At 40.2% G+C, this 26,209-nt stretch overlaps 1 protein-coding gene across 4 annotated transcripts in view; it reads right to left on the bottom strand.

Moving 5' to 3' along the window:
- Window positions 1-26,209, bottom strand: part of LOC149172415 (transcriptional corepressor LEUNIG-like) — a 192,606-nt gene that overhangs the window by 116,012 nt on the left and 50,385 nt on the right. For 3 of the 4 annotated variants that reach the window (XM_089424314.1, XM_089424315.1, XM_089424316.1), the window contains exons 9-15: window positions 15,701-15,741; window positions 15,157-15,471; window positions 14,930-15,049; window positions 14,436-14,681; window positions 14,181-14,325; window positions 13,855-13,964; window positions 13,544-13,693 (exon numbers count right to left, since the gene is read on the bottom strand). In XM_089424314.1, the coding sequence (XP_089280440.1) occupies window positions 13,544-13,693; window positions 13,855-13,964; window positions 14,181-14,325; window positions 14,436-14,681; window positions 14,930-15,049; window positions 15,157-15,471; window positions 15,701-15,741 (1,127 nt within the window). The remainder of the gene's footprint in view (window positions 1-13,543; window positions 13,694-13,854; window positions 13,965-14,180; window positions 14,326-14,435; window positions 14,682-14,929; window positions 15,050-15,156; window positions 15,472-15,700; window positions 15,742-26,209) is intronic. The other variant, XM_089424317.1, reaches the window with a different exon arrangement.

Raw genomic sequence — 26,209 nt, 5'->3', positions numbered from 1 at the left:
ATTAAGGGGGTGAATGTTGACACCTAATTCGAAAGGATTGGGATTATTGTAAATATTGTAAATAGTTTCAAATATGAATTAGAGAAAACCAAGAGACCTAGGAATTGGAATCCCAAGAGTATTTCCACTCATGTATATATTCATGATTTGGCTAATGCAATAAACAATTGATTCGTGGAGTTACCCTCCTGGCCTAACATGTACAATGTAACATTATGCATACAAATACAATTGTGACAGATTCATCAATGATCCAATAATAGAAAGACAAGAAACTACAGTTTTCTCATTAAGTCATCAAAATTAAAATGTGTTACATAGGTAGTAGCAATGCCAATGGAAAATAGAAATAGCAAATACAAAATAACTACAAGGTAGTAGGTAGCTCATCAATCATCATCATCAAAATCAACATCATTGTCATGGTCATCACTGCTCTCCACTGTTGCATCCTCCTCCTTTGTATCAAATGTAATCTTTGCATTTGTTGGTGTGGAGGATGACCCCTCGAGAGTATCACCATCATCAAAAGTGACAAGCTCTAGCATTGGGTCATTAAGATCCAAGTTGGCCAATGCCAACTCAACACTATTGTCCAAACCCATATCATTAGGAAAGACATCCAACATCTTTGTCTTTCCCTTCAACCACTCATCCCTCTACCTGTAAATAAGACGAAGGTTGGTGTGCACATACACCATTGTCTCTACCTTGGACTACTTAAGCCTGCTCTTCTCGACACTATACAAAATCCCATATGTGCTCCAATTCCTCTTGCAACAAGAGGATAAAATCACCTGAGAGAGGAGCCTCATGGCTAACTGCTGTAGAGGACGACTTGTTGCCCCGTGAGTTGCCCACCAAGAATAGGGCTTCTTAGCGCTCCTGTCTCTAACCACGGCATAGCCTGCAAATCGCCTAGTGCTAGTGGAAAACTCTGCAAAGGCATCCTCCACCTCATAAAGGGATGCTCTATCCTGAAATATCCGCCTCGATGCATCCTTCCTCCCCTTTGAAATTTCACTATCCATATTGTTGAAGAATGTAACTAGTGTCAGTCTTCATAATTGTATTTGAGTCATAACGAAATATATTTGTCAAAAGAAAAGAAAAAAGCAATTTTATCATTGAAGAAATTGACTTATTAAAGCACGAGCTTCCTTCTTGAGTCAATTGTTTATAGGTCAAAGCCTCCATTGCAGGCCTCTAGGGTTTATGTCAAGTGTCCTTGTCCATGTCATAATGTAAAGAACCCTTCTTGGGATTTATTTGTTAAGAAAGAAATTTGTTTTCATGTAAATTAGGTCTTCTAGGCCTCCTCCACAAAGTCGGCCTCAAACTGGACAAGTCGGCCTAAACAGAGGGTCAAAAACTCCTATATAAAGGCAACAACTCGACCTCACTTGACACACTCACTCATCAAGTTTGATCTAAATCTTTTGGGGCCAGAAAAGGTGTGAATTTTAAGAAGGAAGAAGGAGAAAGCTGGCGAAGGAGAATGAGGACACTATCTATCTAAAGAAGCCAAAATTTCTCTCTCTTATCCCACATGTGCAAAGTTCTGGTTTGTTGATGGGGGCCAAAATTCTGCAGTTGCTGGGGAGGTTGATATTCTGAAGCGGTTGGTAAAGTTGGGGCCGAAATTTCTAATTTGTTGTTGGGTTGTTGCTACTGGACTAGAAGCGACTATTGAAGTTTGTTGAATCATCTTGGAAATTTGATTTGGTGGAGGAGGAAGGTTTGTTGGTCTAAGGCCTTGATCTATCTCATCTTGAATCCACTGAAGGAAGAGTTCTTTGACTGCGTTTTCCCCTATATAGGGGTTTTAGCCCTCACTAAGTGCCTACATATGGTGACCATTGATCTTCATGTTTTCCTTTTGGTATTTGCTTGACTAAACAAAGATAAAGGAAGAACATAAAGAAGTTAATAGGAACACTAAGATTTCACAAGTAATTATCAACATAAGAAAATATTTCTGCCTTTTTGAACTTCTAACACATGTGAGGAGGGAATCTGCAGGAAGGTCCACCATTCAGCGACTCATGGTTGTAGTATTTCAGGTTCAACGAGTGAGTCGAACAATGCAAAGGTGCGCAATTATTGTCCCATCTGCTGACAAGAATATCTTGTATGGTGGTGAAGAAGCTCTCTGATGATGTCTCATACTCAGGGCACTCACTCTGTAAAATATCGATCCTCACGGACTCAATCATGGAATCCCATCCCTCATAAACCTCTCATAGGTTGGGTTGGTCCGTATCTACAAATCGTAGCAAAGCAATGATAGGTTCCATGATCTTAATAGAGAGATCTACCCTCTCCCACCAAGCATCATCTAACATTATGTCCTTGACTCTTTTTGAGGCTGCTTAATTTGTCCTTCTCCAAAAAGGCCAAAACTCTGAAATAACCATGGCCCCAAGAGCAGTCTTGACCCGCATTTGTATGATTTTGTACGAAGTTGGGGATATCTCATGCATCCTCAATAGTCTGAAAAATGGAACAGGATCATCATTCTTATTTCGTTTAGATGATGCAGCCACCCTTGCCGCACCAACATTGGCCTCTTTTTTCATTTCTTTCCACTTATCTAGAGACACGTGTACATGTTCCAATTCCACAACTTGGTAACGCCAGCAAATGAGCTTTCACAGGGTAATAAGTGCTCTTGAAATGATTGTTGCAATAGTTGCATTTCCAAGCAACATTGCCTCCTCCCTTCAGCTTGTTGCCTAGCCCTTGATCTCTTGTGACATACTGCCACAAAGTATATTTGCTTTCTTGAGCCTAATGTCTTTCTAAATTTTTTGTGCCCTCAACATTTGAAGCTGTTGTTGCAGCCCCACTTCCAATAGAGGAACACTTGTAGACCCTGATGAAATTGGAACAGGAAGGGCATCACCAATGGGGACATTATTCCCCTTCCTTTGCCCCTTCCCTCTGCCCCTGATTGAGCCATGAATGTTGTAAAAAAAATAAAGAAAAAATGCACAAACTTTTTTTAAAAGATGGACATGCCAACTACTATAAGAAAAATGCAAAAAAAAAAGCAAAATGCACTTACCTATTGCTTGAATCACTTCCAAAATGCTCCCAATATGGATTTAAATGTCGTGCAACACACTTTTCAAAGGGACATGAGTCCCAAAATCGAGACTCGTTGGCCCATCGTGCCCATCGAAACCCACATGCCAAGGCATGTTGGACTCTTGAATCGAACACATGTCCTAGAGATTTGTGTCTGATTCATGGGGGGAGGGCAAATCTGGTTTCTTAGTTGGCCACCCAAAGCCCCTTTTCATCATCCTACCCTGTAGATCCTTTCATACCAATTCCAATGAGCCATTACACTAATGTGTTTCTCCAAGTAATCAACCTGAAACAACACCTTAAGCATAATTGATTAAAAGATGCCCGTTAATAACTCTGTTTTACAGAAATCATCAGAATGTAATGGAACCAAGAGCAAGTTGTGTAGAATTGATCTTGATGATGAAATATGGTAAGTGGTCCTAGTCAGACCCCTAGAACTCCTCTAAAAACCTTTGAGCCCACCAATGGAGTAATACCACTTCTATGACTGGGTTGACACAAGCTCTGGAAATTCCTCCTAACCACCTTACCAGGTAATCCAAAATTTCGGGTCATTATAGTATCCCCTCCCCAAAATTGCTTGTCCTCAAGTAATGTCATCGCATGTTATCACTCCCCACGCTGATCCAAAGCAATACCAGGGTCCCAAACCATCTCACCGTGAAGCATTCCTCGCCCCTCAACAAGGCGTAGATGATAGGGGCCCTCTGCATACTATTGATAAGTAGAGCATCTCGAAAATGCAAAATCTAGAGCATCTCGAAAATGCAAAATCTCGGCCATCTCCTCGAGAAGTTGCTCTATCAAAAAACCAACCTCATGTACCTCAACAATGAACTCCTGAAGGTACAATCCAACTCTTGTTGAAAAGGGTCCTTGCCCACATAAACTAACCACTGTCACCTTTGATACTATCAACGAATCATTGAGAAGTGAAACGCCCTCCGCCAAACTAAAGTCCAATAGAAGCTCTGAGTGATCTTCCCCTAAAAATACCAATTAATCCATAATGGAAGTTGAGTTATCAAGACCTGTAATGCCAGGGTCCCATGCTAGTCTCCTGCCATTGTGTCACTCAGATCAAAATTGATTGTTGTGGCGAACTACTACTAACTATTGGCGCCCATCCGTGCCTCATCTCTAACCCTTGTATGCAACCAATATACGAACACCATGTATCATGAATCAATCCGGCTTACGCTAAAATTCCCTACTCACGCCTAGTCACAACGGACTTTATTATCCTATCTCCTAGTGATGTACCCAATTATTACCTAGAGCCCACATGCCTTCCTGTAAAGAGGTATGTCGTCCACTGTGCCCCATGCTCATACAATGCCTCAAAATATCCTGCTAAATGTGTGCCATATAGTTCTCTCCTGACCATCTCCCCAAGTGCGTACTTAGGGGCGAAACATATGCTACCTCTGCAATGGGTCTTGCCATCCATAATTTTGTATTTGTCAACTCGTGCTCTCACCATTTGCCTCAACTGGGAAGTCATTATCCTATCCACGATGTAGTGTGTCTCGCCCAACTGTCTTAGGTGACCCCATGTGTCCTGTTATATGTGATATGAGCAACGAAGAACAATAGCAGAAGCCTCTGCAATAGTATGCAGGATTGGAAGGTGACAGATGCATGGGTCAATCCCAAGGGCATGATCAAGGACCCATATGGATACCCAAAGGTAGTCCTACGAGTATCCTACTCCTCGACTCTGATCAAGTGATGTTCCAATCGAAGATCAATCTTCAAGGAATGCAACACTCCCTGACACTCATCCATCCTGGGTAAGCCAGGCCTACTGGTATTCCTGATGTCCCAATCAATCGGTCTCCCCGAAAGCAATGCTCCAAGTCCCGCCATGCAGCACCATACACCATTGTAAAAAACCATGCACCATCGTACTCCTTTGCACCTACGCACACCATGGCATATCTTTGTACCCCACTAGGTATCACTATCTGTTGCTGACGCACCTTGTACAGTATGGTATCCCGTATGTGCCAATGTGTTTGCCACCCTGCTAGTGGACCGACTATGGTGTGAATCATATCTCCTCTGTCGTAGTAGAGCTAAGTGGCACACTCCTCACATGCGAATGGGGATATCACTATTGCATCAATCCTCAATGGCTCCTATGCCCAATACATAAGTGGTAAGAACATCATCCCCATATACTACTATGTCTAGTGGCATACAAATTCCATCCCAGATGGCTGTATCCTCATCTAAAGTATAATTGTCTCCACATCTTGTGGGTGTATAATCAGAAACCTCTGGAACATACCTCTCCACAAGTGCCAGTTCATCCAAGTGCTCCTCATGCTCCACTATCACAGGGGACTCCTCTATCAAATCATTTGTGCCTCTAACACCTCTTATGTGATGATTTCCATAGAAGACCGTACACAATTCAACTCCATAAAAAGTTGCTCGACCTGCAACTCTGATTCTTGAAGAACCATTTGAGTGCTCTTCAAGCACTCGGGGGAAATCTCAAGCTCATAAGCCTGTGAACTTCCTCCTCTTTCCCTACTAGCGCATTATGATATATCTCAACAAGCATGAGTAGGCAATTTCTGTCTAACGGGAGGTGTAGGTAGTTAGGTTTCATCTCTACCAATGCCTTTCTAAGAGACTGAATATCTGCAAGTGAAGACTCTCCTCCAAAATTCCATGTGTCATTTCACTTCTGCAACAATAATCTACAACCAATGTCTGTGTATCATCAAAATACCTCATGGTTGCCCTGATCTTCTTTGCATTCATCTTCAATTGGTTTCCAAGTTATAGGCATAATTAGGCTTGTGACCAACATCTACCTCATCAACTGATTGGTTTGTGTTTGCACCATCGACTACCTGTGTGTTATCAACACCTCTTGGAAATCATCGTCAATTGTCGCAGCCTCGAGATTTTATTTGAACTCATCATCTAATCCAACAGCTCGCTAAGTGACGGCAAGCATTCTGTAGCAATTTCTGACACTCCTTCATCCCAAACTCTTGTACCAACCTGTTGAAGTGAATTTGAGATAGCTTCATTTTCAGTAGGTGTGATTGTTCCCAATTTGTCTTGGAAGGTTTGGTCATGGTCTTCCCCTTCAACTATAGGAGTTGTCTCTTCTATATCAGTTAGAACTTAGTACCTTTCTCCTATTTCTATTTGAACTGTTACTCTCCTTTGTCTGCCCTTCAATCCTTGCTTCTTGGTCCTTAACTACTTTTTCATCTTTGGATCCGTTATTACCCTTTTTATTTGTTGCTTTTGATCATACCCATGCTTCCATGTGCTCTATTATCTTTGCAAAGGTTTTGTCATAATTTTCATTATTTTGTGCAAACAGTACTTCTTGACTTGGAAGCATTTTTCCTTGTTATAATTTGCCCTTTTAACCCAATAGTTGTCCAAGAACATGCTCTGATACCACTATAAGATTCCCTCCTGGAAAATCCTTATATTCTTCAATAAATTTATGAGTTTATATTGAGTTTTTTAGTGGTGCTTTCTATCAAGCAATTTGGCTACTAGTTGTTGTAGTTGCACTTTGCACAATTTTTACTTCAAATAACATGCACAATGACCCTCACATAACATGGAAATGCTTTGTAACAACCATGCCTTCTTTATATAAGCTCAAAAATAAACCAAAAAAAAAAAAAAGTTGATACAAGTCTGAATAGTAACAAGATTAAGCATCAACAGCCATAATATCAACACAATATCACAAGAAAATGGATTCTAGAAAGTACATTGTTTCTTTGGATTTAATTGCAGCTGGGTATGGGAAGAGAATAGAATAATAGAACCCGGTTTACTAGCCCAGCTTATCAATCCAGCCTCTTCCTTAAGTTCAGCCTTTATACATCCAGCAATACAACCCAAAATTTGTCTTTGAAATGGCATGCAGTCCCAGGGACAAAACTCACAGCAGCATTAATATACACAAAGAGAAATCCATATTTTCCCAATGTCTTTCCCAATACACGTGATCAGCACAAGAATGAAGATTCGGCCCTCTTTGTGGGAAGACATGGTCACATTCAACCCAGAACTCGGCCTCTTGAGCTACAGCAAATCCCGACCCTCTCCCACAATGTATTGAGCTAGCGAAAATGAGGTATGAGTTTGTGCTTTCTCTAGAGGTGTATTCGTCTAGTATTACAAGGAGACTCGGCCAGCAAATATTTATTAACTCGGCTCACAGACATAGGGCCAACCCAACTAGCAAGGGGACTCAAATATCACCTATTAGCAGAGAAGGCATTCGAGCCTACTTCAGAGAGGAAGTCGACCCTGAAACCACAGCAAACAATGGTACTTTGATCCTCTAAAATAGTCCTTTAATCACTAGATCGAATCTCTTTCCCTGAGTAAGGCTTGGTCAGATTTGGTCTTGGATACTTGGCTCTTCATAGATTCACCTCTGATTTCACTCCTTGAACTAGTTAATGTTTATAGTTTCAACATTGAAACCAACTATGGCGGGTAGGGTTTCTCAAACCCTAAAATCATTCTTCAAAACTCTCCTAGAGCTCTTTTTCTAAAAATGCAAGTGAAAGAATGAGGAGCGACCCCCTCATTTCCCTTTTAATAACCCACTTACCTTTTCCCTCCAATTAAGTATTAAAAGCACTTTTCTTTTCTTCATTTAATAAAGTGACTTTTATAAACTAATTAAAGTCACTTTCAATGCCGAAAAATGTTTAATTTGACTCTGTGGTCACATTGGCCACCCAAAGCCCCTTTTCATCATCCTACCCTGTAGATATTTTCACCCTAATTCCAATGAGCTATTACACTAAGGTGTTTCTCTAAGTAATTACCCTGAAACAACACCTTAAGCATAATTAATTAAAGTATGCCCATTAATAACTTTGTTTTACAGAAATCATCGAAATGCAACGGAACCAAGTGCACATTGTGCAGAATTGATCTTGATGATGAAATATTGTAAGCACTCCCAATCAGACCCCTAGAACTCCTCTAAAAACCCTTTGAGCCCACCAATGGAGTAATCCCACTCCTATGACCAGGCTGACACAAGCTCTGGAAATCCCTCCTAACCACCTCACCAGGTTGTTGAGAAATCTAGGGCATAAGGAGTTAAAAAATTTCTCTGCTTAATAATTGCTTGTGATATACTTTTACCTTTTAGCTTATAGTCTTCTCTTCATTATATTATTATTATGTTCTTTTCATCAAGACAATTACCAATATACAGTATGTAGGCTTGTCAGCCAGGGCCAAAATCTCTCACCTATTGAGAGGAAACCCCGATCAAAATTATCCTTATTAGTCTTCAATTGACGAATCCCAAGAAGTTAATTTTGGGTATGTTCTATGCTTAAGAGAAATTTACTTCAATTTCTTAATTAGCCCAATATCAATGTCCAGATTAGCAATCATATTAGCATGATAGTAAAATGCATATAGAACATTAACATAAACAGTAGAAGACAAGCCAAGACAAGAGGACACAAGATGTGGGACCAGCGAGGGACAAACCCCAATGTGGGGAAACCCTTGATCAATTCTTCTTATATTCTTCAATAGTTCAGCAGAGAGAGAGATAGCACCAATATAAAAAACTGATATTTATGACAACAGTAGAAAAGACTTGACGAGAGAAGACAATGCTGGTCACACAGGACAGAATCTTCCTCTGAAGATCATTCATATGGTATCAACAGGATGTTCAGCAAACTGAGCCAATCATGGTCAAACCTTGACCCAAAACATCTCCCAAAACTCTGATGTCCTTTCACTGCACTAGCTGTCACTGCTTCATGAAATAGGACACAGTCAATAATAGATTTGTTGTTGTCATCATGATGACTGGTTAAGGCACCAAGCACTATTGTAACAGACCTCCAACAGTCATCAAAACAGCCTAGGACAACTCCTGGTTATGCTCTTGATCTAGGCATATATATAAGCCCTCAAACACCCATAACCAATCCTTGACTGTGATGTTATGCCCTGTGGCCTAACACACAGTCTTCCTATAGCTTCCAGGCAGCGTAAACATTATCCTTATCCCTCCAATGATACCCCAACAAATCTGATCCTAAGCTCCTCTAAGTCAGCCCTCCTATAAGAGGAAAACAGCCTCACACAGTTACAAAAGGGATGCCCAAACAATTCCTTAACCCATGCCTCTTTCACGTTGTTAACAGGTTTATACTAGCTGCGTTTAGGGCTCCTTTTGCTGCGTCCTAAGGCTCCTTCTTGATTGTGTATGGATGTCTGCCTTGACTGCGTATAGATGTATCCTTTTAACTGTGGCCAGACCTCCTCACAAGATTGCTTTTAGGGCTCTTTATCACTGCAGCTAGGGCATGGCCTCTTCTCTAGAATCGCGGCTAAATCTCCTTCCTTTAGGACTGCGACTACGGCTCTCCCTCTAGACCTCTCTTTCCACCAAACCCAAACAAGTGGAGAGGGATCACAAGAGATGTGTGTCACAAATGACTTGAGATCTTCTCTATTTATAATGCAACGTTGAGGTTGAGCTGGGGTTATTTGCCTGTTGATCGACCTTGACGAATTGTCAAATAATACAAATAAATTCATATCTCCATAAATACATGTCAGAATCGAATGATCTTTAGATCAATCCTACACCTCTCGGAGAGAGGAATCCAAGAAAAATATCATCTGCCATAAATAAGATGACCCACATGGAGTTTGGCCCTACTTGCCAATTTTAACACTCCCTCTCAAATAGGGAGAACTCCATCTGCTAATCCATCTACCAATCTGTACTATCTTCGCCATCAATGTAGTGCCTTGCACTACTCTGCTCTGCTCTGCTGAACTATGAAGAAGAAGAAGTGATCGAGAATGTATCATACCATTCTATACTGACCCGAAGTCAGTCCCAGACGAAAGGGAGTGTTTCTGCCACTCTTACTGATCCAAAATCAATTCCAAACAAAAAGAGTGTCTCATACCACGCTCACTGATCCGAAATCAATTCCAAATAAAGAGAGTGTCTCATACCACTCTTACTAATCCGAAATCAGTTCCAATTGATCCCAGATCAATATCATCCTAGCATAGGTAGTACGGTAGCACATGATGCATCCATCGGTAGTACTATGGTCCCTATCCTCATTTCCCTGCTCATTGGCCAGATGAGAGGTACTTTCCATAAGTCCCAGTCTGCATGGGTATAATGTCTCAGCAGGAGAAGGATGAACCACACATCCTGCCTACATGTCACCATGGGGTATCCCAGGGGAAGGTTGAACCACTCACCCTGAACACAACAAATCATTAGGGGAAGGTTGAACCACTCACCCTGTACACAACAAATCACTAGGGGAAGGTTGGTCGCTGGACCACTCACCTTATGATTGTGTCTCAGCGGGAGAAGGATGAACCACTCATCCTACATACATAGCAAACCACTAGGGAAAGGCTGAACCACTCACCCTATGGCTGCTCATTGCTTCAAGAAGTACCCCATGCCCCCCAGTGCTCCCAAAGCTCAATATCCATATCATACAGGACCCTCAATAGAGGGGTCTCTCCACAACTCCTAGTCGTTCTCAGAAAGTCAAGAATTTGACCTTTCCCAAGGGCTTCGTCAGAAAATCGACGATATGCACATCAGTCCCATTGTGATGGAGCCTTGTTGCTCCTTGTTGTACCATATCCTGGATAAAGTGGTACCTAATGTCTATGTGCTGGGAGTGGTTATGAAGTACGAGATCCTCTAATAAACGGATCCCACTCTGGTTGTCACAGAGGATCACTGTGGTATCCAGCACATGTCAAAACAGCTCAATGAAGAGCTTCCTCAACCAGACAGCGTCACAAGAGGCCATACTCGCAGTTATGTATTCAGCGGCCTCAGCGGTGCTCAAAGCAACCGACTTCTACTTCCTGCTCATTGAAGCAGAATCCAAAGAGAAGTTGCACCTAGAAGTGCTCTTGCGATCCACCACACTGTCTGTCCAATCAGCATCAGAATAACAATGTAGCCTCACATTTCCAGCAGAGTATCTCAATCCTTGAGAGATTGTTCCCCAAATATATCTTCGAAGATTCTTGGCACCAATCGAATGTGAGTGATGAGGTTCAACCATGTATTGGCTCAACATGCTAACTGCAAAACATATATCCGGACAGGAGTTCACCAAGAACATCAATGCTACTATGAGTTGACGAAACTCAGAGGCATATCCTAATTCAGGTCTGGCAATACTACCACATAACTTCTTAAAGTTAAGCTCCATTGGGGTAGTCACAGAATTCCAGTCCACCATTCCAAATTCGGAATCCAACTCCCTCTTACGTTTGTAAATGAGAGGGTCTGCACCAGTTAGAGAGAGGTCGTCCTCATAAGGTACCAGTATGAGAGGTCTATACCATGTTAATTTTGGGTATGTTCTATGCTTAAGAGAAATTTACTTCAATTTCTTACTTAGCCCAATATCAATATCCAGATTAGCAATCACATTAGCATGATAGTAAAACGCAAATAGAACATAAACATAAACAATAGAAGACAAGCCAAGACAAGAGGACACAAGATGTGGCACCAGCGAGGGACAAACCCCAATGTGGGGAAACCCTTGATCAATTCTTCTTATATTCTTCAATAGTTCAGCAGAGAGAGAGATAGTACAAATATACAAAACTGATATTTATGACAACAGTAGAAAAGACTTGACCAGAGAAGACAATGCTGGTCACACAGGACAGAATCTTCCTCTGAAGATCATTCATATGGTATCAACAGGATGTTCAGCAAACTGAGCCAATCATGGTCAAACCTTGACCCAAAACATCTCCCAGAACTCTGATGTCTTCTTGCTGCACTAGCTGTCACTGCTTCATGAAATAGGACACAGTCAATAATAGATTTGTTGTTGTCATCATGATGACTGGTTAGGGCACCAAGCACTATTGTAACAGTCCTCCAACAGTCATCAAAACAGCCTAGGACAACTCCTGGTTATGCTGTTGATCTGGGCATATATATAAGCCCTCAAACACCCATAAACAATCCTTGACTGTGGTGTTATGGCCTGTGGCCTAACACACAGTCTTCCTGTAGCTTCCAGGCAGCATAAACATTATCCTTGTCCCTCCAATGATACCCCAACAGATCTGATCCTAAGCTCCTCTAAGTTGGCCCTCCTGTAAGAGGAAAACAGCCTCACACAGTTACAAAAGGGATGCCCAAACAGTTCCTTAACCCATGCCTCTCTCACGCTGTTAACAGGTTTATACAAGTTGCGTTTAGGGCTCCTTTTGCTGCGGCCTAAGGCTCCTTGATTGTGTATTGATGTCTCCCTTGACTGCGTATAGATGTATCCTTTTAACTGTGGCCAGACCTCCTCACAAGACTGCTTTTAGGGCTCTTTATGACTGTGGCTAGGGCATGGCCTCTTCTCCAGAATTGCGGCTAGATCTCCTTCCTTTAGGACTGCGGCTAGGGCTCTCCCTCTAGACCTCTCTTTCCACCAAACCCAAACAAGTGGAGAGAGATCACAAGAGATGTGTGTCACAAATGACTTGAGATCTTTATTTATAATGCAACGTTGAGGTTGAGCTGGGGTTATTTGCTGCTGGCCGACCTTGACAAATTGTCAAATAATACAAATAAATTCATATCTCCATAAATACATGTAGGAATCGGATGATCTTTAGATCAATCCTACACCTCTCGGAGAGAGGAATCCAAGAAAAATATCAGCTGCCATAAATACGATGACCCCAATTGACGAATACCAAGACCATGACAAAGACCCCTGACACTAGTATCCTCCCACGAACCTTGTCACTAACCTTGATACTCTACCTCTTCCTCGTCTCGACTTCTTTCTTGATCTCGAACTACTCTCCTTTACTTCCTCTAGTCAATACAATAATTTTATTTTTCTTCTTTAAATCTCATTACATAAATTCATAATTACGTGTCATTATGAAGACCGAACCTCATTACACTTTTCACAGGTAATCCAAAATTTAGGGACATTACAATATGATTCATGATAGACAGAATGACACACTCTATCATCCAGTACATATCACAATTCTAAGAAAAATAATAGTCTGAATCAATCAACATATGCTCTTTCCTAGCATAATATGCCGAAAAGCACATTAACACTTATTAAACTATAAAACATGATTTAAAAAGTTGTAAAAACAAACTGGCACAATAATATGTTTAGATTCTAGCAAGTAAAGTCAAAATGCTCAGAATTCAAAACATAATAACCATTCAACACATAAGAATTCAAAACATGAGCTAAAAAATAGTTTTTAGAAGGCTCTTAAAACTACAGTACATATGTCATTTTAAAAGTAATAGAGGGCTCACTGCTCAATAGTATTTTCCTTTGGATCAAGAAAGCATGTTAACCAACAACTAACTAAACCAATACAGAGAGATGTTACCATCAGGGAAACAGGTACTTACATTGTTAGCATCCCATACTCGGACAGTCTTGTCATAGGAGGATGAAGCCAAATGAGTAGAGTTTGGACTGAACCTAACATCAGTAATAGGATTATTGTGTTCCTGAAGAGTGCTTTCCAATTTTAGAGTATCCATATTCCACAAAACAGCCTGCAATGAGCAATCATAAGCGATTATATATATATATTACAAAGAATAACACCACTAAATAGTAAGCATCTTGTTGGTGATCAGGTATAAAAGCAATCAAAAATATGATGAACCACTTTCACTGGGACATTCTTCAAACCCAGATTTAGTTGGCTTCTCACCTTCTTATCATGCCCAGCACTTGCTAGCAACTTTCCATCCGAAGAGAAATGGCAACAAACTACTTTACTAGTGTGTGCACGGAGGCAACCTACTTCATTGAAAGTAAACCCTGAAAACAATTAATCATAAATTTTTAGGACCACATAGCCTGTCATTGCAGTGAACGTTGAAACCCACTAATTTTTCCAATCAACTAAACCATAACATTATTTGGATACTTTTCTGTCAAACCATACCGACACTATAGATATATATTTCTCAGAATTTTAGAAGTTAAAACATAACCATGCAAAGTGTCCAAAATGATTATTCAGTTACGACATACCCTTTGAGGGACCCATTTTGTGCCCTTCAGAACTACTCTTCACAGTATCTAAAACACTTTCTTTCTGTTCTCCACCATCATGAGAGATATAAGATTCTACATTTTCATCCAGAGAACAGTCCTCACCCAAATGCTCAATGTCCACCTATACCATAAATAATATATTAAAATTCATTATATTATTCTATAGGCATACACAAAAAATCACAAGAAAACCAGAATTCTAGAACACTCATAAATGCTATAGGTGCCAACCAGCTGATTTGATGGAGAAGCAAGCCCAACTGTCCTGTCTGATCCATACATCAATAGATTCTTAGCACTGTTATTATGTTGTAAAGTACCAGCCATTGACATCACATCTCCAGGTGTATGAGCTGATGGAGTTGAAGGTGCTGAATTTCGTGAAAGGCAAGGAGTATTGCCAGTTCCAGAACTATTTGCTGCTTCTGAAGAAGATTGAAGCTTCCTTTTTCTTCCACTCTGACCTTTTAGTGCATTCTTTTGTTTATGAAAAACAGGTAGATATGAGATCGCCATAAATTGAAACAAGAAAAAAAAACATGAATATGGTACTTAATCGCTATTGTAAAAAAGCAACTGTCTTGCCACCATTGTAATTTAAATAAGAATAAAATTCTAGCCCAATACATAAGAAGCACTAGATGAATACCATGAAAAGAATTATCAAGATTTGTGTCTGTTGCACAAACAACTTATTATTATGTTATTTTTTTAAAAGTAACCACCTGTTGATATTGTTGTTGCTGCTGCTGTAGCTGTTGCAGTTGCAGTTGCTGCTGCTGCTGCAAGTGTTGTTGTGACAACGAAGGCTGCTGCTGGTCTGTCGTCATCTGGGCCATCTTCGACTAAATTAAACAAAAGGTGCTAGAGCTATATATAAATGATGAAAGCTTATAAAGCTAGATAAGGAATTGGATTAGTGACAAAAAAGAATCAACCAGACAAAACTAACCTTGAACATAATGTCATTTTGATCTTGCAATGCTGCCCTTCCAATAGAAGTCTCATGCATTTCAGAACCCAGCCCTTGAGATCTATCACTCCCAAGTGGCTGACCATCCTTAACAGTCGGTCCATCCGGCCACAAATACTTAGATTTACGTGGATCCGTTTCCCCAAGGACAGGAGAGAGAGATGATGCATGTGCCTGAAGCAAGACTTGACGCTGTTGCTGTGAAGACAAGAGCTGAAATTGTTGAAGATGTTGGGGTGATGGCAAAAAAGGTTTCTGTCCCTGTAATAAACTTGGATGAAGCTGGTCCATACCCTGCATGATAACAAGCATAATGCTATTAAAATTTTGTACACAACTGTGCATTGTGCAACTAACCTTCTGTACAGTTGGTTAGTAATATTGGATACTAAATCATCACTGAATGAAATATAGCAATGGTGGCGCATATCTTCATATCTTCCAGCATTTCTACACCATCATGTAAAGTAAAAGATCAAATCAACCACAACATCAATCCATGAATGATATTGATAATACTCACAGTCATTGGCCACCCATTTAATGGTACAGTGCTATTGGGACCTGCCAAAAGAAGGATAATTAAGAAACATGTATAAAATGCAAATTGTTCTTAGAACTGGTAAATTTAAATGCATGTCAACTGAGCTACACCTCCAGCCAAAGCCATGTAAAGAAAGCACCATGAGAACATGATCTACAAATCAGAGAAGAATTTTCGAGAATCAGATTTGTCATTTGTGTCAATTGATTCATATGTTCACTTCCTTTTCTTAATAAAAATACACAATAAGATGTTGATGAATTGACAAGCTTGTACCACAAATCTACCCTTCCAACTTAAGAAATTAAGGACAGCACTATTTCATGTGACAGCAATGCTCTTAGGCATATTTTAAATAAGTTTAGAACTAAGATGCAGGAATCCCCCACCCCCCTTGTTTCCCATTCAAAAACGTTTGGTAACATGTAAACATATTTTGAAACAGCTCAAAATTCTTTGGTGTCGTTCATGATTTGGAAACATGCACTGGAACTGAATATGGACTTTCAGCCAAAACAAGGCATGTTTCAAACCCAAAAAACGCATTTAAATGCCAAGGAATCCCAAAAAAACAGACATACAAAAATAACTTGTCCTCCATTTTGAAAGTGTCACTGACTTTTACTCAAATTTAATGCTGACATTCACCTTATTTATATTTACTTCCATTTGACATTTAACTTAAATTTTAACATTAGAAGTTAAAGAGGGACCCCAGTCTAGAAAGGATGGGGATGGAATCAAACCCATCAGGCCTCACACAGAGGAGATAAATATTGGGCACTGATGGCACAATCTAGGTAGATGCTTAACCTGAGTTAGAGTGCTAGCATGGCATCCTTACCTAGGATGTTGTTATCCTGCTTAGCATGATTACTAATCCATTGGATGCACATAATGGGGGAGTTGGTTGCTCAATTAGGAGAGGTGCCTACCTATGAGGAAGAGTACTGAGTGCTAGGCACTTAAAGAAGGGCTTTTAACCCTAGGCGCATGAAACCATGTGACATACACCTTGGAGGTTAGACACTTGACTTGAGGATGCTTGAGTTGGGGGCCATACTGTTGAGAAACCAAGTAGAATGCAGATTATGATTGATTTCTCTTTCTTGATAATTACTTGTGAATATTATCACTCTTCTTATTACTTGTTTTCTTCATCAAGCAATTATACAATTATTCAGTCTTCCAGGAAAATATAGAGATCACAAAGAAGCAAGAGACACAAAAATTAGGCTCCAAGCCAGGGCAAAACCCCACAAGGGGGAAAACCCAACAATCCTTCTCTTATAGAATTAGATCAAAATGAGATTTCCAAGACCAAGACCCAAAACTGCCACCAAAATGTCAAGTCCAACCTTCCTCTAAGTCACCTCCAAATCTGGTCAACTCTAGTCAAAGTCAACAATAATCAAACTGTCCAAATCTGGTCAACGTTCAGAAATTTCAGACCTGCAGTAGGAAGCCGAAATATGGCCCTGTGGGAACATCAGAAAATTCGGCCCTTTTCACAGAAATCACAGTCACACATGCGAGCTGGCTCCAAAGTCAAAATTTCGGTCAAACTTGTATTTTCTTCTTGCTGTTAACTTCGTCCTTCTCTCACTTTTGACTTGCCATTACTCATCTTCTTCGCTGATTTCAGATGTATCTTGTTGGTTGAATGGAAGATCTTCAATTGGGTCAAACTTGCCTCTAATATATAGCTGTCCAGGAGGTCGAATAGGTGGCTCTTGGAGGCCCAGGCCGACTTGTTCCAAGGAGGGCCGACTTTGACCATTTTGGTGGACTTTGACTCAATATAAAATTCAAAATACTTTTCTTACAAATGTCCAAATGGGACATGAATCAAGTACATTTTTCTTTGACTCTAATTTATTTTTAACTCTATTGACTCTATAAGCATGAAGAACATGCTTTGACTAAAAATAAATATAATAAATACATCAATGATAGATTATATTACATTATGAAGACCAACACTAGTTACATACTCCAACACTCCCTCTTAACTAGGGAGGTATTCATAACGACACAACAGGATAATCTCAAGTTAAAATATTCATATAAGAAAGGATCCAAATTGATGAGTGTCAATGATGATAGCATCATCATAACCGGCATTGTCACAATAACAAGGCCTTGACAGGTATGCTCTATCTCTCCACAAGATCAGAGCACAATGCTGGGAGGCATTCCATAGGACACCACACTGCCTCTCCAAGGCACATACTCCACCTAGGATCACCAGAGTATGTCCTCCACTGGACCATTTCCTTCAAGGAAATCTCTATCCCCTGGACCATTCTTTATCCAAGTCCATGCACTTGACTCAAGAATGTATGTCGAAAATGCTTATCCAATCCACCATTCTCCTTATCCATGTCCATGTACTTGACTTAGGGCATTAATCCTAATTTGTCACAATACATGACACAAGGAGAACCATGTGTCTAACCACACTCCCTCTTAACCTGGGAGGAGAAATCCATCCTCACTCCCTCTCAAACAGTGAGGAGATATCTACAAGCCCAAGGTTGTGTTAGAAGTACTCATACTTCCCTTACATCAGCTACCTATTCTTCCATGGAGATCTGTTGTAGCTTCTCGGCTCCCTATCAACATCATGCTCTAGAATCTTCCATGAAAACGGAGTTTCTAGGCAATCATCGTTCTAGTTGCCCTTTTATCACTGAAGATGACCTTTTTGCAGCTCAATGAACTAGGGCTTGATAAGTAGCCCTCTTGGTTGCCCTCTAGCTCCAAAAGTTTTCACTAGTTTGTCCACACATAGTGACAAATCTACCCTTTTGTCCACTGTACTAGGCTTCTACAAGCAACTTCTAACATCCCTCTAACACCTGTACATAAGCTGCTATACCACTTGTCCAAATTGGCCCTACATCACCTAGCATCCATCACCTTGGGAAGACAACGCAATATACCATTGAACAACAGTCTTCTTCTTCCCTTCTAGGCCTCTGTCCTGATCATATCCTTGAGGTTTCTTGGCCCATGTTAGGGCACCTGTACAGCAGTACTTCAGCCCTGTTCTCAACCTCTAAACCTCCTTAAATCCTGCGCTTTTCTTCCTGCGCTAGTGCTCTAGGTGAATGCAGCCTGGATCCAGCTCTCTTCTAGGTCTCTCAGCCCTTTGAAACAGAGAGATGTCATACCTGCAATGCACAGAAATGACTACAGCCTCTACACAGAGAATTTTGTCCAAACTTATGCCCAGAACTGCCTTCTAAATTCGGTCAGCACTCTACCTAATCTCGTACAATCAGATCACAAGAGATACCAAGAATTTGCCCATCTCTTCACTTTTAGATTGGTTTCTATAGGCTGCGACCAGATCAGATGTTCTTGTCCTACGATGAGATGCATTGGGATAAAAAATGTTGCATGCTCCTTCATTCCAGACTTGTATATTCCAATTCCTACATCTGTTGTCAAGATCTAGATAGCCTTTGTCATCAACCAACTCCTCTTCAAATGTTTCTACCATGCAACTGCTTTCTATGATATTTCTGTCAGAATCTTCTTTACTATGAGAGCTTCCTTCTAAACAGACTTCTATTTGCAAATCCACATCTACTAGCTTTCATGATTATGTTGACTATCTTCTACGAAAAAGTAAACTTCAAACCTGGTGTAAGGATGAATGCAAGTTACACCAACCATAGTGATCTTCAATAGTAGAGATCCTTCGGATTTTCTTCCTTCATATTCTTTGGAGCTTCCTCATCTTCAGCTATTGATGGTCCATGTCTTTCCTTCCTCTTGTTGTTCCTAGGATTCTTAGGAAAATTTGTCTTGGATTTTGGACATGTCTTTGTTTATGCTACCAGCATTTTTGTTTTTCTTCTACTTTTCAAATATCTTCTTTGATCTAATTGTAAAGGCTTGAGAGTTCTCGTTGACAGTTTGAGTATTGCTTCTTGCCTTTAGTCCTGTTTCTTCTAGAGTACATTGAGCCCATAATTCTTCAAAAGTAGGAGTTTCTTTTCTAGCATAAATGCCTCCAGCAAAACCATCCCATTCTATACGTAAAGCATTGATTACAACGGTAATCATTTCTGAATTAGATATATGCTCACCAACTTCTTGAAGTTGGTCTTTAATCTTTGATATCTTCATGAAATATGAAGCTATAGTATCTTCTTTTGTCATCCTTGTTTGATAGAGTTGATTTCGTAAGGATATCTTGTGACCTGTTGTGTTGATGGAGTACAATTTCACCGAAGTATCATAAACTTCTTTGGATGTAGACAATTCTGAAACGAAGGTCATGAGATTATCTTTGATGGATTCAAATAGAATCCTTTGAGCTCTAGCTTCTCCCTTGTTGTATTTGGTCACTTCTTGAGCATTGTTTTTATCTAGTGGTGGAACTTTGCCTTCAACAAATTCCATGACTTCATTTTCTCTTAGGTCTAAATCAATCCTCTTTTTCCAAGCATTAAAGTCAGATGCACCTTCAAGCTTGTTGTTTTCCTTGCAAATAGTTGTCATTAGATTAGAAGTGTTAGACACAGAGACTTGGAGGAATGCTCATTTGAGGGAGAGCTGCTACTTCAATGGCGTCTTCAAGAGTGTGATCTTCCTTCCTTCACCTTAGCTCTGAAACCATGTTGAGAAACCAAGTAGAATGTAGATTATGATTGACTTCCCTTTCTTGATAATTATTTCTGAATATTATCCTCTTCTTATTACTTGTTAAGTTTTCTTCATCAAGCAATTATATATTATTCAGTCTTCCAGGAAAATATAGAGATCACAAATAAGCAAGAGTCACAAAAATTAGGCTCTAAGCTAGGGGAAAACCAAACAATCCTTCTCTGATAGAATCAGATCAAAATGTTGAAATTTGTAGCTTGGGAGATACACCACAGCCCTGGGTACTGGGCTTGTGTGAGTTGGCACCACAAAATTCATTTGTGGGCTAAGTACCTAAGAGATGGGTTTTGAAATTTGTACCCAAAGTGGTGGGCACGAAACCAAGATGTATTTTGATGATTTGACCCTTGGAGCATGTGTGGCACGCTTAATGGAGCAAGGGGCTACTAAGAAAGCCAAGGGAAACTTTGTCAAATGAGAGAGAATTTTTTCTTTATGTGCAGTAGGTTAATTTGGCAAAAGTTCAGGTCGACTTTGCTTTAGGAGAGCCCTAGAAGAGGGCTAGTCGTTCCCCATAAGAGCATGTAAATGAAAGAGAGTTAAAACTTCATTTAGCACATCATAAGTGCAACTCATCTAAGGTGAAGGAGCTCTGAGATTTGGCCGCAGCCTCTAGGTGTCTATTCGAAGTTGAAGAGGAGTTGTTTTGGTATCTCTTTCATGATTGGACTATGCCGAGTTGAGAAAGAGGGTTGGAGGACTAATTTTGGGCAGGATTGTGCATGCTTTGGAGTGTTCTCTCTTATGGACAAGTCGCAGGTTCTGTGCATTTCTAGGAAGGAAGCCGAGCTCGTAAAGCTTGGATTTGGAGGGTCGTTAGGCCTAACAAAGCATCGGAAAAAGGTTCGAGTTATCACAACGGTAGTGAAGGTGAAAGGCTTTTAAAAGAGGGCCAAGCAAAGGTTTTAAAGGCAGATTGAAGCCGAGTTTGGAGGGCTCGGCTGTAGCAGCTGTTACAACAGCCCTAACTAGGGCTGAAATTGTAGATCCTAGTGCATGCACAGATCCAAAATTTGTGGGCAGATTATGACGTCCCAGGTATGATGGTTCTCCTCCTATAATTGATCGTTGTTGCTAGGTGATGAGGTCCAGATTTGGGACAGATTGCATTGGCATCTTAAGTATTGATTGGCGGGCGGTTAGTAGGTGTCAGTTTTCCGTAAGTCCAGCATTTGTGAAGGATATCAAATCTAGTAGGAGAGGCAGAGTATTTGAGCTCAAGGGTTGGTCCTTCGAAGGGCTAAAGGGCAGCCAAGAGAGCAGTTGATTCAGCCCTTGTTCATTATGCAGAGAAGGACTTCTTCAGTGAGAGTGGGCAGCCTCCAAGCCCTAGATTTGCCATCATTGTAGCAGCTAAGTAGTAGAAGTGGGCAGACCAAATAGCTGTTCACAAATGGAGCTGTGAACCACTGATCAAAGACCCTATGTAGCGATCACTTGAAGGACGAAGGAGCAACTAGAGGGCAGTATTGTTTGGAGCCAAGTTCAATGACCTAAAGGGGTTGTGCTCACTGATAGAGGCAGATTCAGGAGCTGCAGATTGGAAGCTAAAGGACCAGCAAAAATGTTCAAGGTACGTGGACTGAAAGTACTGTGAATGTGTGCCAATAGAAGTAGGTCGGTTGTACTTTGTTCAGAGCTGATTGGTTATCATAGTTGTTGCTGATACCAAGCCCTATTTATCCTGTATCAAGGGCAATGGTTCGGGAGCCCTAGACTGTTGTATTAAAGATTGTTAATATAACAAAGTTGGGTTGAAAAATCGTGTCTTGTGTATGAGTTGATTCACTGCTATTGTTTCCGCTGTGCAAAGTAGTATTGTTGTGGCATTTGGGTATGTTTGTATTTGAGATTTTCTAAGACCTAAACCAGATTCTCGAATGTCATGGAAATTCAATATGAAATGAGATTTCCAAGACCCAAAACTGTTGAAAATGGTAACTAGCTTTGATCTTCATAATTGTCTATATACCATGACTTGATGTAATCAAAGTACTTGTCAAAAGAAAATTGTATTTTGCAAAAGAAAATTATTATGCAAGAATGGGTTTCTTGCTCATTGATTATTTTGTCTTAGGTTTAGCACCCATTGTGTGCTCTAGGGTTTTGACAATGTCAAAGTCAAGGTCATGATGTAAATTCACTTGGAGGGCTCTTGAATCAATGTAAAAGAAATTATTTGTGTATGTAAAAAGCTCTAGAAACTACCAAGTGATGGGTCGGCTAGCCCACCAAGTCGATCCCACTAGAGACAGTTGCACCCCATCAAGAGACAATATAAGGAAAAGGTATTCAACCTCCTTGAATACACTCAAGCAATTCGCACTCTTAAAAAGTCTAAGGAAATTTCAGAGCAAGAAAAAGGAGAAGGGTAGTGAGGAAGAAGGAGGTGGTCTTGTTTGGTTTGGGCATAAAATTCTTTATGTGGCAAACTCGCATGTGTGGGAAGGATACTATCTCTGTTCAGACTTTGGACTAGAAAAGAACAGCAGACCGAGTTCAAGACAGAAGCATTGTTGTATGTGTGGTTGGCCTATCACTTGGTGAGTTATCTTGATCGAAGGTCTTGGAAGTCTTCCTTGAATTTCTATAAGGAAAGAAGTTTATGGGTTTTCCCCTATGGAGGGGTTTTTCTCTGGCATGGAGCCTATTTCTGGTGTTCCTGTTTTGCATTGTGATCTTCTTTATTGGCATTGTCTTGGTGATAAAACACAACATAATAATAGTGATGATGGACTAATCTAATATCACAAGAATTGTCAATGTAGTAAGAGAAAACATTTAAAATTTATGTTTTCCCTAGTTTTCTCAACAAAAATTGCCACCAAAATGCCTTCCTCCAAGTCACCTCCAAAACTGACCAACTCTAGTCAAAGTCAACAATAGTCAAACTGTCCAAAACTTGTCAATGTTCAGAAATTAGATGTATCTTGTAGGTTGTATGGATGATCTTCAATTGGGTCAAACTTGCCTCTAATCTATAGTAGATCAGGAGGTCGAACAGGGGGCTCTTGGAGGCCCAGGTTGACTTGTTCCAAGGAGGGCGACTTTGTCTATTTTGGTGGACTTTGACTTAATATAAAATTCATAATACTTTTCTTAGGAATGTCCAAATGGGACATGACTCAAGTACATTTTTCTTTGACTCAAAATAATTTATTTTCAACTCTTTTGACTCGATAAGCATGAAAAACATGATTTGACTAAAAATAAATATAATAAATACATCAGTGATAGATTATATTACAGTATGAAGACCGACACTAGTTACATTATCCAACACATACTTCATGGGAGGTTGGTTGTGGACCCAAACACATGTGAAGACAAGTATTGGAGAATGGTAATCACATTGGCACACATGGAGAAGCATTGGGCACATAAGAGTACGTGTGGCTCACAATTTGGAGAAACACATTACATGACAACACTTGAACCATTGTGGACAAGGTAGAGATGCACTGACAACCTATTAGACAGTGCACCATCCTGGAGGAGGGGCATTGATCCCTAGCACAATCGTGTTTGGAGGGCATTTCATCTTGAGGGTTGGAATAACATCAGTATGATACTTGCACATCCTTGTAATGTAGAGCACTCAATTTGAGGTAGCCTTGTTGGTTACTTTTATGGACATTAATCCTTGTTCTATTTTAGCCTCCCTCACCTATTGCATACATAAAGGGAGGAGAGAGTTTTTGTTAGCACATCATTATTGTAATTGTAGTGGAGAAGTCTTGTAGAAAGAAAAACACTAAGGCTTGTGATGTAAACCCAAGGAGAAGACATGAAGAAGAGAGACACATCTTGGATGTTCTAGGAGAGGTTTCTTTTATGCAATTGTGAAGTCTTGAACTTGGAAACAAATTTGTACATTGTAACCTTGACGTTCCATGGAGGTCCTAGTGCTTGTGTTAATGCAAGAGTTGGAGAGCTAGGATTGGAGGCTAAGTTACTAGAAACTCTAGGAAAGTCGTTGGGAGTGGATACACCATTTCCCATTTTGGAAACTAAAATGAGGGGAATATAACTTGGAAACAACACTAAAACATTTTCAAGTTGCATCCAAAAACTAAAATGTTTCCAAGCCATTTCCATTTAGCCTAAATCAGTGTTGCATATCGCGATAATATACGAGATATCACAATATTATTGCAAAAATGAAGGTTGCCAATAATATCATCGATATTATCACAATAATTTGCAAAAAATGAAATCATCGTGATAATTTCCTATCTATCGCGAGACCATAGTTTTAAAAACCAATCAGCTTGAACCGGAAACCGATCAAACTGGCTGATTCATTGGCCGACCGGGTCAACCGGCACAAAAACCCAGTTCAGGCCTCCTCTTTGTCCAAAATTCAAAAAAATCGGCCCTAACCGGTTGGTTTAAATGCAACCGGCAGGTTTATGGTCAAATCAGCCAGTTTCATCCTAAACCCATTGGTTCACTGCCAAGGTCGCGGCGGACCCACACAGTGCGGTTTAAGAAAGTTCCAAGGTATTTTGGAGGGAAAATAAGGGTTGTTTCCCTCCAAAAACACCCTCTCCAAGCCTTTAAAAGGAGCTTACCCCTCCCATTTGTCTCACACATCTCATTTGAATTTTTTGTGAGTTTGATTGGGAGCTTGGAGAGTTGAGTTTTTGCTGAGTAATGGAACAGCAAAGAGTTTGAGCTAAGTAGTAGTCATCATGCCTCCAAAAGCCAAAGATACTGCATGGGCTCAATGTGATATGATTGATGGCAAAATGATCTACAAATATTGCCAAAAATCTATTACAGGAGGGGGTATTAACCAATGTTTTTAAAACCGGAACCAGTGACCGGACCGGTCCACCTAATGAACCGGTTTACCGACCGGAACCGGTCTAACCGGGACTGGTTTGGTCTAAACGAACCGGCTTTAAAAAATACATTAAATAATTAATTTTTAATGAAACAAAATTATTTTTAAGATGTAAAACCATGATTCCAAGCCAATAGAGACAAAATATGCAAAGTTTGCTCATTTATATACCATGTAAAGGTGAATATATCAAAATGGCAATGAGTACAATACATATCATCAACAAAATAGCAAAATACATAAGAAATGAGGCTCTAAATGGCCTATAAAGTCCAGAAACAATGTTGCAAGCTATGAGGCCATTGGCCTACTACAAGTCTACAGTGTACACATGATCAATCATCAAGTCCATCACCACCACTAGACACAAGATCATCATCAGGAGCTACATAAACATCATCTGTTTCAGAGTCTGAGGATGCCTCAGCTTGATCTGCAACCTCAGTATCAATGCCACCAATGACAATAGAAGTGGACCTAATGGAAGCACGAGTTTGTCGACCTGCATGACTAGTGCCTTCCATTGGTTCTTTGCCTTTCCTTGATGCCGCTATTGATCCTGGTTTTGATGCCACCACATAATCTGCTTCATCCCCTGCCAAAGCCATGTCGATATCAAAATCAGCCTCAAACACAGGTTCTTCAGTCTCCTCCACCCATTCTGATGTTGGATCAATATCGTCCAACACAATGGGATCTAGATCAGGAGTTTTTCTCATCATTTGGAGCTCTAATTGCATTTATTGTTTACCCCCAAACCATGAAATCCTGAAAACCATTAAGTCTGCTGAATTTTGAGTGAAATCTAAAATTCTAGTTTCTCCATATGAAATCTAATGAGGTCGAAACCACTCTCAAACATCCTGAGTCATTTCATGGTAATGTTAAAAATTTAAGTAAAAGGATGAAAATGAAAATTAAAGGAAATGTCACTTTTACTTTAAGAATTTAACATTACC

Source organism: Pinus tabuliformis, chromosome 4_2, assembly GCF_031772625.1.
Source record: "Pinus tabuliformis cultivar Carrire ecotype Pingquan chromosome 4_2, CPIR1, whole genome shotgun sequence".
NCBI classification, from domain to species: Eukaryota; Viridiplantae; Streptophyta; class Pinopsida; order Pinales; family Pinaceae; genus Pinus; species Pinus tabuliformis.
This window is presented reverse-complemented; position numbering and strand designations above follow the sequence as displayed.